The sequence below is a fragment of the Phyllopteryx taeniolatus genome, chromosome 18 (genome assembly GCF_024500385.1).
Source record: "Phyllopteryx taeniolatus isolate TA_2022b chromosome 18, UOR_Ptae_1.2, whole genome shotgun sequence".
Classification (NCBI taxonomy): Eukaryota; Metazoa; Chordata; class Actinopteri; order Syngnathiformes; family Syngnathidae; genus Phyllopteryx; species Phyllopteryx taeniolatus.
In genome coordinates, this window is record NC_084519.1 from 1,723,574 (window position 1) to 1,737,544 (window position 13,971).

General features: G+C 44.9%; 1 protein-coding gene across 6 annotated transcripts in view; it reads right to left on the reverse strand.

The window, feature by feature from the left end:
- Window positions 1-13,971, reverse strand: part of LOC133468221 (tyrosine-protein kinase Fyn) — a 76,574-nt gene that overhangs the window by 8,231 nt on the left and 54,372 nt on the right. For all 6 annotated transcript variants that reach the window (XM_061753846.1, XM_061753845.1, XM_061753844.1 and 3 more), the window contains 5 exons: window positions 8,871-9,127; window positions 5,386-5,482; window positions 1,945-2,043; window positions 1,571-1,674; window positions 1,280-1,429 (listed from right to left, as the gene is read on the reverse strand). In XM_061753846.1, the coding sequence (XP_061609830.1) occupies window positions 1,280-1,429; window positions 1,571-1,674; window positions 1,945-2,043; window positions 5,386-5,482; window positions 8,871-9,117 (697 nt within the window). In that variant the 5' untranslated portion in view covers window positions 9,118-9,127. The remainder of the gene's footprint in view (window positions 1-1,279; window positions 1,430-1,570; window positions 1,675-1,944; window positions 2,044-5,385; window positions 5,483-8,870; window positions 9,128-13,971) is intronic.

Genomic DNA, 13,971 nt, shown 5'->3' on the forward strand with positions numbered 1-13,971 from the left:
AAACAGAAAAACCAAAGCTCTTCCGAGAAATGTAGCGGCACGGAATAATGGATTGGCGTGGTAACGATTTGAGCCAATTACGCTCCATTAAAGGCATTCTTGCGATTTCAGGGTTGGTCAGCAAACCCTTGGCTCCCCCTAGGGGGCACAATGCTCACCCGACCTGGAATAACGAAGGAAGGAGTTCAAATGCACTCATTTCCATTTGGATATTTGAAGCGCCTTGTTGCAAAGCCCCTGTAAAGATACATTGCATTCAATTCTTTTTTGATTTCAATGTTTGATTCAAAGGTGCAATCTGGGGTTGTTTAAAAAGTATTTTAGTAACTACATATTGTCGACAATGTCAACATTTGTACCATTTTTTTTGGATAGCAATTATTGCTATACAAAATTATTTGTATTATTTTTGTACCAAATCACAGTTTAGTTTTATGCTTTTTTAAAAACCTATATACTGTAATGGAGGCACACAAACATTTTTTGTATAGAAATAATTTGTATACAAAATTATTTTTGTATCGCAATTGCTGAGATTCGTGTAGCAATTTTTCAACACGCTATTTTGGGCAGTAATTTGAATAAAAGTTCCACAAAGTACTCAATCACTGTCTGCCCTAAATTCATATTTATATATATATATATATAAATTGGATAAATCAACTAATCTAATGTTTGCTGAATATGTCAAATAAAATGAGTTGGTTTTCTCTGGTTAATGGTCATTTTTATGATGCTTATCATTTCTAATGTATTTAATAAAATGAAACGCTTACACACTGCAAATGCAAAATTGCCGGAAATAAGCCCAATGAATAAGACAATTCACGGTTTCACTAAATTCACTAAAACATGTGGGCTCCGTCCGACTGACTTCCGACCAATCGTCAGTTGCGTAGCGGTTTAGCGCTGCTTCAAAACGTGCATCGCATATTGTACAGATGGAACTTGAGGAATACATCGCTAAAGACCTCCTATTTGATGTCGCATTTATGATATTGACAATTTAACTTGCGGTCATGTTGATTTTCAAGGTCACATAAGTGAAAGCGACGCCGTTTCATGTAGGATAAGAGATGCAAGAAAGCAGAATAAGCCCCCCCCAAAAACAAAAGCGGGGCCGCGGGTGAGCTGGAGCCCATGCCAGCTGACTTGGGGCGAGCGGCAGACTACACCTTGGACTGGTCGCCAGCCAGGGCACATACAGACAAAAGATTGGTCAAACTCATGAAATGAATGAAATAAGTCGACATATTAATGCAAAGAAGAGCTGACAAACCCGAATAATGCTGAACCAGCTGCTGCAGGGAGTCGAACTGAGCCCTGGTGGTGATGTAGTAGCCGCCACTGTCCAGTTTGCGGATCTTATAATGTTTGACATGGTCGCCTTTCGCGTCATCCCAGTCCCGTATGGACAAGGAAAAGGCACCTAGGGGGAGCAATCAGGAGGGCTTTCGTCAGTCAGTCATTTCAACTTTTTTGGGGAATTAGACAAGCATGCACTCATGAAAAAGAAAACGATATATATATATATATATATTTTTTTTTTTTGAAAAAGTTGCTCATGTACCCTTTGTGGTTTCACTCTCCCGGATGAGGAAAGTACCCCGTGGGTTCCCAGTGGAGAGCAACTGTCTCTCAGCCTCCTTTCGGCCCAGTTTACCAAAGTACCAACTGTAATTAGAGGAGGACGCGTGTTGACCCGAACGGCAGAGCTAGTGGGAGACAACGGCGACCTCACATTTCTAAATGTACTTGTCAAAAAGATATTTGGAAAAAGGTCACGTCTAGGGTAGACTGCAGTACAATTGTAATAGCAAGTACTGGACTGAACACTGTTATTGCTGGAATGTGTACATAATGATTGGTTAGGTATTTTGTCACCTCTATAAGACTTTTGTCACACACGTCCAGTACACAAAGACTCGTTCTCTCTCGACTTACTCCTCAGCCTGGATGGAATCCACCGGAGCAACGTAATTACTGGGAATGTAGCCACTGCCACCAGTGGTGAGCGAGCGAGCATCCCACCAGTCCCCTTCACTGGAAAACGGACAAGTTCAGAATCACAGGAAGGGCAGATTGCTATACACTTTACATTTCACGAACTGGCGTACTTTGCGCCACACGGAACATTTCAGTGTACAGGATATTTCCTGATTCACTGACAGTTTGGAATTGATATGGTCTGGAGTCACGCACATTGACTACCACAGTAGTCATCTGCATTCTTTCCGTTTTGGATGACATTACTACCTTTTTTTTTTGTCTTAACTTGGTTTTAGAAATGGTTGCTTAGCCCTACAGACACAGACATTTTTACCCCAGCCCAGCGTCTGCGTCTGTTTTTGTGCCTTGAGGCCAATTTAGTGAACTATTGCAGTCAGAATATGCAAAGCATTGCAAGAATCACAACCAGCAGCTTGTAGAAAATAAAAGGGGGGTTAACACTGGAGCGACCATAAAAGGTTATCATATCCAGTGATGTCCCCCCCCCCCCCCCCCCCCCCCAACTTAAGAAAGAAATCCAAGTTAACACAAATACATTGGCTACTAGTGATCGCCGACCCAAACTAAAACAATTAGCTAAAATTAGATCCGCTTCAGCATGCTAGTCATCCGTGGAGCGAGGTAGCTGTGCACAACACAAACAAGCACAAGTTTAGACAACAAAAGAAAATATGTGCCGAATGTCAGCGTGGAGTGAAGAGAAGAGAGGCCCCCCCCCCCTCTAAAAAGATCTCGATTAGTTACATACTTGGCACCCCCAACATATTCAACACAACCATCAACTCGAGTAGGAGGATAACAATCGGGCTTGGTGCCGCTGTTCACTTTGTGGAAATCGGTGAAAAAGCGCTTTTAAAGCACCTATCTAATCCTGTGAACACTGGCACTTATTCCATAGTTCTGGACTTACAAATGATGTCTGCAGAAAAAAAAAAAACATACGCCCCAAAATAGACTCAGTAGTATTTTTAGGCTTGTTTTCTGATGAAATATTTGATTTTCAGCCAGGTTTCAGCCAAGTACAGAAGGTGAGGACATTTCCTCATTGAACTCATCTGCGGTGCAATTTTTTGGCCTGTGTTGAAAGTCTGGATGTTTTTTTTCTTTAAACTTTGCTAAAATAGTTTTTAAGACGATGACGTTCAACAGGGATTTGATTTTGTGACATTACAGGCTTTTTTGGGTACGGTCATGGGGCTCAACTGACCGCGGACTTTGATGGGCGATGGATCCTGATGAGGATCTCCTGGCCAAAATATCATCAATCATCACCAAAATGAGTATTCATGCCTACTTACACCTCGGAAAATATCACAACAATCGGCCTAATATCTCATTTTTCCTCTATATACACCCAGTAGAGAAAGAGGAAGATGCTTTGAGCTTTTTAGACTGCCCCTGCAAAAGCTGCCACGTTTACCATTTCAAAATCAGTAAAACCCTCGGAAAGAACAGATTTTTTTTTAGTTTATTAAATTAGTGACGGAACATAATTTTGGGGTGCTATATCGGTTCTTTTCATGTCAGAGTGCAAAGCAACGGTATATAACTGCTTGGGGTCACTCGCAGTCATGTTTGTATCATTTGAGTCAATGACACAATGAGAGATTCTTCAGCATTTGGAGGGTGCATATAAGCCTGCCAGGTCCAGGAACTGATCGCCAGAGTATTATCACTCAATTGTGGTACACAGGCCGACCCTCGCACTCTTTGTTGTAAGTTCCTCGACTCCCTGCAACACGGAGAGCTTGTCAGCACTGGACAACGCCGAAAGTGCAATATTCTCTTCAGCAACAGACGGCAGCAGGACATGTTCTTAAGCCAGGTAGTGTTTTAACATGTCCATATGACATAACCTGTTACTCTGTCTGCGGTCTGGTGTGGCAACAACGGAGTTGAGTCAAGTAAAAGGGCCACTGAAGAGCAGAATGTAGAGGCAAATGAATGGCAGGGGGAGGTGGGAGGTGTTTTATTTATGCTGAATAAAGATGTGACGGGGGATTGCCTACGTACGAATTACCCGTCAAAAAAGGGTTTCTTCAAGAAGGAACCCTCAGGAGGGAGTAGTGGTGGGAGGGTCTGAGACTCTAATAATCTGCTTTCTGAAGGAGAACTGTCTACGGGGGGGGGGGGGGGGGCAGACAGAATGTGTGTTTGTATGCAGCCTGCGAGAGAAGAACTGAGCAGGGAGAGGTGGGTCCCACCAGATCTTGGTGCCTTGTGATGCGAGAATAATTAAACAGAGGACCTTTGTGATCCAGATGAATCACTCACGCATTCATTCCCTCCAACATGCGAGTGTGTTCATATGATCAGAATCATCTTCATCTTTATTTGCCAAGAATGTCCAAAACACTCAAGGAATTTGTCTCCGGTAGTTGGAGCCGCTCTAGTACAACATTGATTGATTGCCTGTTGCCTGAACAATACTGTTTAAATAACCGACAAAGTCCAAACGAGCGCTGTTCCCTAATGGGTCACAAGCAGCATCCAGAGATGACACTGAGCTTTATATATATATATATATAAAGAAATGAGGCATATCGAGCACCAAAAACAATCTCTACTGTCTACAGAGGCAGGTCAGGGCTTGATATGGAAACCCTTCATCTGGCGATAACAATAACGTGTGACACCAGTCACTTTATGGGTTTTTCTTTGTTTGTCCCACAGGGGTCATTGTCGTTAAGAAATAAAGACTTGAGGCAGGCTCGCGTGGAAGAAGGGGAGTGTGGGGGGGGGGGGGGGGGGGGCAAGCAGAGGAGGGAGGGGAAAGAGAAATTGAAGATGTGTTGCAGCTCTTTGTGAGTTCCACTAAGAAGCAAGACGAGAAAAGAAGAAGATATTTGAATTCAACAGCCGTCAATGGCACTGAATGAAGGCTTTGCAGTCTATAATATTGTGCTCATATAAACTTAAAGGAAGTATGGGGTCTTTATGATCCATATTTCACTAACTAGTTGATTTGATGTATTTTTTGCTCAAGAAAAGGAAACTGGCAGTCAGTTCCAACAATATCAATGCATTTTGGAGTCAATGGTAAATAACTAATTGCCTTTGGAACGCACTTTTTCACTTCCAAAATTGACACGGCCCCCCATGTCTTGGTGTGACGACAGTGTCAGAAGTGGAGACCAAATTCACTGCATAGTGACAAAAGAAACATACTATACTATAAAGTTGTAGTATTTAGTCATATTTTATACGCCGTCAGAAAGTATTCACACCCTTTCAGTTTGCTGGTACAGACTTATTCTCCAGATGATTTGAGCATAGTTTTCTTTAAAAGTAAAATCTACTTAAAATATCCCATAATGACAAAGTGAAAACATATTTACAGATATTTGTGTACATTTATTACACAACTTAACTTACGTGCTGTTGATAATCTGGAACCGTTCTCCTTTTCTGAAACTGAGGTCATCTTCTGTCCTTGCTTCGTAGTCATAAAGTGCCACAAAGAGGGTGACTCCTGCACAAAGAATTTGAAAAAAGTAACGTCGACATCCATCTGCATAAAGACCGACAATTTGGACTAAATGACGACCACTTTTGTAGGAATTTGGATCCAAATAAGCATTCTTCCAGGTGAGAATTGATAAGTGTACCGAGAGCTATACGAACCAATGAAAGGTCCTAGCCAAAGCAGGTTTTGTCACATTTCTGGATGAGATCTTGGCCGAGCTACTGACAAAGGAGGCTATTTTTTAATCCGTGTTTGCAGAGAAGGTTCACGCAAAAACTGCTGTACCAACAGGCTTGGGGAGTAACGGAACACGTAATCGCTTTACATATTTAGGATACAAAACATTTTAGTGACAGAAGAAAAAAAACCCAAAAAAAACAGATGACAGCGTTCAAGTTAGATGGACAAGGAAAAAAAGTTGCTCGCCATGGGGGAAGTGACGGTGGTAACGGGCCGTTCCCGAAAGTGGCCAGTTTAAAAGGCTAGGATGTTAATAAAATGAATTGTATTCATTATTATTATATATATTCTTAATAAATGATTTAAATTCATTACACTGGGGAACACAATTTTGGTTGAGTTAGGTCTGACAGCTGTTTTGACCTAATTTGTTTTGCCAAAACTGATCCCAGTTTTTCTCTATCACGTCAAGTTTTTGAACTATAAGATCCCCGTTTTCTTAAAAAATATGAACAATGTATGGAAATAAAACACTAAGATGGAATAGTTCCAAGCTTTGAAAACTTAAAAACAGCATAAAACGAAATGGGACTTACACCGGTATGCCCATGGTTACAAAGTTACGAGAAAAGCCGCACAAATCCTCCTAATTCCTACTATGCTAGCTTTCTGTATGCAGATATTGATAGTACTGATCTATTGGGAGCTGCACACACCTCTCACCGCACAGTCTCAATTGTGACTGCACCATCGAGTTGCCCCGTAGCTGGAGATGAGCCCAATCGTAATCAGCTGGCAAGTCTTACTACAGCTAATCGGTGGAATTGTGCTTATCTGGAGGGTAATACTGTGCTGTGTATGTTGCTGACAGGCTAGTACTCTTAAAATACTGACATTTCATTTTTCCATCGTTGCCACCCATTCCGTCCACACCGTAGCCAGTTGCAGCTTTCACCTTACAATCTCAAAAACATGAGGAAAAACTTGCTTGAGTTGTATTTTTGGTTCAAGTGAGGAATTAAAACAAAAACGAAAAACAATGAATGAAATATCCTCCAACGACCAAGTCAGTGGCAGCACCCTTGTCCAAATGAAATTACTTTACAGTGTCGATAAATGCACGGGCCGTCCGTCCTATATATATATATTTAAATGTGTATATTTAAATGTCTAAGGCAGTTAAAGACCAATAGCAAAAACAATCAATGATCCCTTGTTTGGAACAACTTTAAGTGGGGTTCGATTGTTTTGTCTTCGAGATCGAATGGCTTTGATACGCCAAAAGTATTTGATCAGGCCTGTGTCGACTCGAGCCTTTAATCTGTTTTCATGGACCTGTGCGCTGCTTGACAAAATGGAAGTTGAATGGAGCCTTTTAGAAAGTCCGGTAAAGTTTCTTTGGATCCTAAGAATTCAAGTCATTTGACTTCAGGCACTCGAACCAGCATCCCAGAAAGCTCTGGGCAACATGTTTTCAGACGGATGAGAAGGTTATATTGATAGGACTGCTTACGGGAAGGGTCTGCTGCTTTTTCACGTGAATGACAAAAACGCTTACGAAATGTCAGAAGAATCACAAGACCCTGAATGCACCAGAGTGGCTGGGAAGTATCAATGGATTTATTGATGACTCTCAGTGAGCTGCGGTCCTACAAGGTCATAGGACTAGCTGGATTCCATTGAAAGATATTACATCAGCAAAACAACAACCGGCAGTCAATGACATTTGTGACGCTTAACGCGCTTTAAGTTCCTCTATGATGCGCCGCCTGACGCTGTGGTATTAGAAGTACGTTGCGGGTTGGACTGCTGTATTACAACAGTGAAGGGCAGCTTATACCCACATTTTCCCTGCAAGAGGGAGGACTTTTAAAAGATAAGCCTCTCTTTATGCCTTTGTCACTGTGTGGATTTGGATTATACACTGAAGGAAATAAACCATGCCAGTTGAGTCCTATAAATTGCGGGGAATGAGTTCAAGGTAGATTCAGGGTTCAGCCAAACAAAGGATATCCTGAGTGGGAATATTCATTTCCTAAACAAATTTCTCTCCACACAAAGCCCTGTGCTAATACCAGCCGGACGTTCCTGTCAGGGCTGGGCCGCGCTCGGGTAGGGATTGCAATTTCTGAAGCTGTGCCTCTAACATGGGGATGCTTGGGAATTCAGGATGTTGTAGAAAGTTTTTAACAACGTACAGAAATCATCGGAGTCAGTGCACGCATGCAAATATTGCATAAACAGTGGAACCTCAGCAGATAGACCTGCTGTATCTCCATCATCCAGTCGGATTTATTTGTTGTTGAGTCCATGATTATTGTGACAAAGCTTTTCAAGTTGTTTTTCTGCTCTTGCTGAAGTAGTGCTGTGAAAAGGTCCTGCAGTCAAATGTGACTTTTTGTTGTTGTTGCAGTAGTTCAATTACCTGTTGTGTCAGCGACATAAACTGTTTGACCTTCCTTCCGTATCTATGTATTAATCCAAAAGGAATACATTTAAAAATCAACGCAGAAAACTCACTAATTGACAAAGATGAAAACAAAGGACATTTCCACTGTAATTCTAGTTTGTTTGACTTACTTTTGCAAATGCAAAATATTGTTTTAGTTGCTTAACGTTTTTTTAAAATACATTCTCGTTTTCATTTTGGTTTTGTTTTGTTCACGAATGTGTTGTTTATGTTAGTTTCAGGTATTTCGTTTGTTTTCGTTTGCAACCATCATTTTTTTCCTTTGCGTTGCTTCCCGTGTGTGCTCCCGGCGAGCAGCCCCGCCTCCCCGGCCGCACAGAGACAGAGAGACCGAATACCTGACGAGAGGAATCGCCCTGTTTGTTCAGCTTTAAACAAATGCGCTCAGGTGCTGAGGCCAATGGACAGAGTGAACCCTCTTGACGAGGAAAACCAGCATGCATGTTGCCCGTGGCAATATATCGGCAGGCCGCAAATGGCCTACTTTGATTGATAGCCCTCAACTGACCTAATATGCATGTTTTTGTAATGTGGGAGGAAGCCAGAGTCCCCAGAGAAAACCCCACGCAAGCAGGGGGTCCACACAGGAAGGCCGGAGCCCGAATTCAAACCCCGAGGCAGAGTTCGAACAACTCGGCAGAATAAATGTCAGCCAACTTTTCATACCACCTGACAACTGTTTTCAATCGTAAAAGGGACTAAAGGGACTAAATCAGTAGCACTCCCGCTTCTTTAACACATTACCTGTCCCACCACGTGTCCTGAGGGTCCCGGTGTTAGAGGAAGTGCTGACTCCACCAAAAACTGTCATCCCCGGTCCGACAGGCGTGTGGAAGTTGTTGTAGTTGGGGATAGCCGTGACCCCAAAGCTGGGGTAGTGCTGCGGTGTGGGGTCGGCCCCATAACGGTAGCCTGCGCCCTGCGAGATGCCGGCGTCTCTGTCGTCTGTGAGTTTGGTAGCTTCTTTATCCTTGCATTGCACACAGCCCATTATCTATAATCTGGGAGGACACGAGAAAAAAAACAACAGATAGTTTAGTTATGTAGCTGCTCACATAATTAACGTCAATGCTATCTTAAGACGAACGATGAGGATTCTTTTATCAATCTTAGCGCACAGGTTATGTGTTTGATGGCGCTTTATAACTAGTAACTTCAATATTAGTGGAGCTGAAGCCACATTAAATGAGAAACTTAGTGCAGACTTGAAATGACAACATTGTACAGTAAGTAAATAAAAGTAAACAAGCACATCATTCTCAGCAAATTTCTCGAAAGACTCTTAACTGATAGATAATTAGATGCCCATTGTGGTCCATGAAGGCAACAACTGTGTGCGTTTATTTGTATTTTTGTCTGTGCAAATGGCTAAATGCTGTTGAGTCGCTGGACTGCCGTTTTTTTCAAATTACCAGCCAGCAAATTAGTGCTTGGTGAGAGGCACTGACGACTCAAAAGTAGCTATTGCTGGTTTGAAGAAGTAACTGTAGTGTAATTACTTTCCCGGGGAAAGCAAATCCCGGATTTCATACACAAGGTAACTCAATGTGCGGCACGGTGGGCGACTGGTTAGAGCGTCAGCCTCACAGTTCTGAGGACCCGGGTTCAATCCCCGGCCCCGCCGCCTGTGTGTGTGTGTGGATGGATAAAAATGAAGAGTTTTTAAACCTGGACTTAAAAACATGCACACGTGGGGCTGATGTCACTTCTGTTGGCCACTTATTCCATTTGTGTGCAGCATAACTGTCATGAACGGGAACAGAGGACAGGACCCAAAAATGCACGACTCCAAAACAAATGGACAGTTTCAAAAAGAGAGGTTTAATATACGGGCAGAGGTCGGTACATAGGCAGGCAATCCAAAAAAGGCAACAGTATCCAAAAACGTGAGGCAAAAAGGCAAGGTCGATAATCGGAACAGGGTCTCGTCTTACTGTGAGTCGGTGACTCCCAGTCCACCAGATATTGAAACTCCCTCCCCCTCCGACGAGACGACAACAGCCGCCTCACAGTGAAGACAGGGCCGCCATCCACAAATCGGGGGCCTGGAAGGCGGGACCAGAGGGGACACCCGGGCTGGCTTGAGCAGGCTGACGTGAAAAGCAGGGTGGACCCGCATCGACCTTGGGAGCCTAAGCTTCACGGTGACAGGGTTGATGATCTTTGTGATGGGGAAGGGCTCAACGAACCTGGGAGCGAGCTTCTTGGACTCCACCCGGAGTGGAATATGCTTGGTGGAGAGCCAAACTCGCTGACCCACTTTGTAGCTCGGGGCCGGTGTCCTCCGACGGTCAGCAGCGGTTTTGTAGGACCGTCTCTGGCGCAGCAGTATCTGGCGGGCTCGCTCCCAGGTCCTCCTGCAGCGTCTCACCAAGGTCAATGGCGTTGGAACTGTGGACTCTGGGGCTGTGGCAGGAAATAGAGATGGCTGGTAACCATGCACGACGTGAAAAGGCGATAGACCAGTGGATGCAGAGGGGAGGGAATTGTGAGAGAATTCGACCCAAACCAGTTTCTGAGACCAGGATCGTGGCTCCTGTGAAGTGAGACATCGGAGCCCAGTCTCCAGTTCCTGGTTCAGCCTCTCGGTTTGGCTGTTGGTTTCAGGGTGAAACCCAGATGACAGACTGACGTTAGCACCTATGAAATTGCAAAACTCCTTCCAAAATTGCGAAATGAATTGGGGAAACCATGGAACTTGAAAACCTGGTGTATCATTAACTCGGCAGTGTCTTTAGCTGAGGGGAGATTCGGGTGTGCAATGAAGTGTGCCATTTTAGAGAACCTGTCCACGACTGTGAGAATGGTGGTATTTCCTTTCGAGGCCGGTAATCCCGTTACAAAGACGGAGATGTCTGACCAAGGACGTTGTGGTATTGGCAGGGCTCGCAACTCCCCAGAAGGACGTTTACAAGAGGACTTGTCGGCAGCACATACCTGGCAAGCATTGACATAACTGGTGACATCCCTTCGAACATTGGGCCACCAAGAGCGCTGTTCGACCACAGATTGAGTCTTGGCAATGCCTGGGTGACATATAGTCCGGTTAGTGTGGGCCCAGTGGATGACTCTTCCCTTGTCGGAACCACATAAAGCATGTTTTCAGAGCAATTTTCAGGGCTAAGAGTGTTCTTCAGAGCCTCCTTTACCGCAGTCTCAATGTCCCAAACAAAAGCAGAAAAGAAACATGACTTGGGCAAAATGGTTTTAGGGCCGGACAAAGAATTCTCTGCGCAGAAAATTCGCGATACAGCATCTGGCTTACCATTTTTAGAACCAGGTCGGTAGGATAACGTGAAATTGAATCTAGTGAAGAACAGAGCCCATCGAGCCTGCCTCGCATTTAATCTCTAAGCAGACTTAAGATATTACAGGTTCTTGTGATCTGTACATACTAAAAACGGAGTATGTGGCCCCTCTAACCAGTGCCTCCCCTCCACCAAACCCACCTTGACTGCCAGCAGTTCACGGTCACCAATGTCATAATTTCTCTCGGCTGGGGTCAGTTTTTGGGAGAGTTAAGCACAAGGATGTAATTTACCATCCTTGAGACATTTCTGGGAGAGCACTGCTCATATTCCGGCATCAGACGCATCGACTTCTACCACAAACTGCTGTTTGAGATCTGGCCAAGTGAGGATGGGAGCGGGTGTAAAGCTCGATTTAAGTTTCTGAAAAGCTGCCTGACAAAGCGGGTTCCATACGAAAGGTCTGCGTGGCGAGGTAAGATGATGCAAAGGCGAGGCTATAGAACTGAAGTTTCTAATGAACTTTCTGTAGAAATTAGCGAACCCTAAGAACGTTTGTACGTTTTTGCGTGACGTGGGAGTGGGCCAATTAGTCACGGCATCAACTTTGCAAGGGTCCATTTCGATTTCACCTGGAGCCAGCACGAACCCCAGAAAAGAAACAGACGCCTTGTGGAACTCACATTTCTCAGCCTTGACATATAGTTCATTCTGCAGTAACTGCTGCAACACAGAGCGGACATGAATGATGTGAGTCTCCTCATCCGGGGAGAATATCAAAATATCATCCAAATATACAAAAACGTACACATTCAACATGTCACGCAGGACATCATTGGCAAAGTTCTGGAACACAGCTGGAGCGTTAGTTAGTCCAAAAGGCAACACCAAATACTCATAATGTCCCGTTGGCGTGTTGAATGCTGTTTTCCATTCATCCCCCTCCCTTATCCTGACTAAATGATACGCATTTCTTAAGTCTAGTTTGGTGAAAACCTTGGCTCCCTCCAGGAACTCAAAGGCGGCGGAGATGAGAGGAAGAGGGTACCTGTTTTTCACCGTTATGTCGTTGAGATCGCAGTAATCGATACAGGGTCGCAGAGTCTTGTCCTTCTTGTCCACAAAGAAAAATCCGGCTCCCGCAGGGGATGAAGATGGGCGAATAATCCCGGCTGCCATTGATTCATCCACATACTCCTTCATAGCCTTGTGTTCCGGCTCTGAAAGAGAGAATAACCTCCCTCGTGGGGGTGTGGTTCCAGGCCACACAGTCAACAGCACAGTCATAAGGTCTGTGGGGTGGAAGGGTTTTGGCCTTGGACTTCGAAAAAACATCTTTAATGTCCTGGTAACAGGAGGGCACTTGAGATAAGTCAGGATCCCCAGATGGGGTCTGTGGATTGTCATTTGAAACATAGCCCTGAACATCACATGGAGGCTTGAAACAGTTCTGGGCGCAATTGCTGCCCCATGACATAACCTGCCCAGAGAACCAGTCAATGTGGGGGTTATGTAATTTCAACCATGGGTTTGGGTGCGGTGAGTGATCTTGCCCATAAAACTGCCATCTGCAGCATAGGTGTTGCGGTGGCGTTTTATTTGAAAGGTTCTAAGGTGCATACGTCTAACGAGGATGGAGTTGAGTAAGTTTGCGTCAGAACCAGAGTCAATTAATACAGGTGTATCAATTTCTTGATCAGGAGAGCATAGTGTCACTTTAGGAAGAACCCGGGCAGGGTCTTCCTTAATGAAATTCAGACTCACCTCTCCCGTGCCCTTGCTACCGGCACCGGCAACCTTGACGTGACAGTTGCTCACGGAATGACCCAACTGCCCGCAGTAGAAGCACCGCCCTTCCCTCAGCCAGCGTTGACGTTCCTCAGGGGAGAGACGGAACCTGCCCAGTTGCATGGGTTCATCCGTGGTGACACTAGCGAGTGGGTTGAGACCGGAAACAGGGGATCTGCCTTGGTTCAGCTTGTCACCGAGGCTCGTCCTCCAAGTGCGGGGTGACGCAGCCCTCCGCCAAACTCCGTCCGGCTCACGATCCAAAAGCCTCTTGTCGATCTTTACGGCGAGAGCGATGAGAGTGTCCAAGTCGGTCGGCGGGTCTAGCGAGACCAAATGATCCTTGACGGCGGGGGATAGTCCTTGAAAAAATGCATCGAGTAGTGCCCTAATATTCCACTGACTCTCAGCTGCTAGAATGCAAAACTCAATCGCGTATACTGACACCCTGCGCTTGCCTTGTTGTAAGGTGACAAGGGAGCGAGCTGCCTCACGATTTGGTGTGGAAAACTGAAAAATTTGCTCCATAGTCTTTACGAACAAAGACCACGAATGACACGCAGCGGAATTGCGGCTCCATTCAGCAGTAGCCCACGCCTCCGCACGACCAGTCAGGTGGGAAATGACGAAAGCGATTTTTGCCCGCTCGGTGGGGAAGGCAGCTGCCTGCAACTCAAAGTGGAGTTCGGACTGAGTGATGAACGGCTTAATAGTCCCAGAATCTCCAGAGAACCTCTCCGGTCGTGAGAGCTGTGGGCAGACAGCAGCGGAGGTGGCAGGTGGCTGCATGGTGACTGCTTCACCTGGAA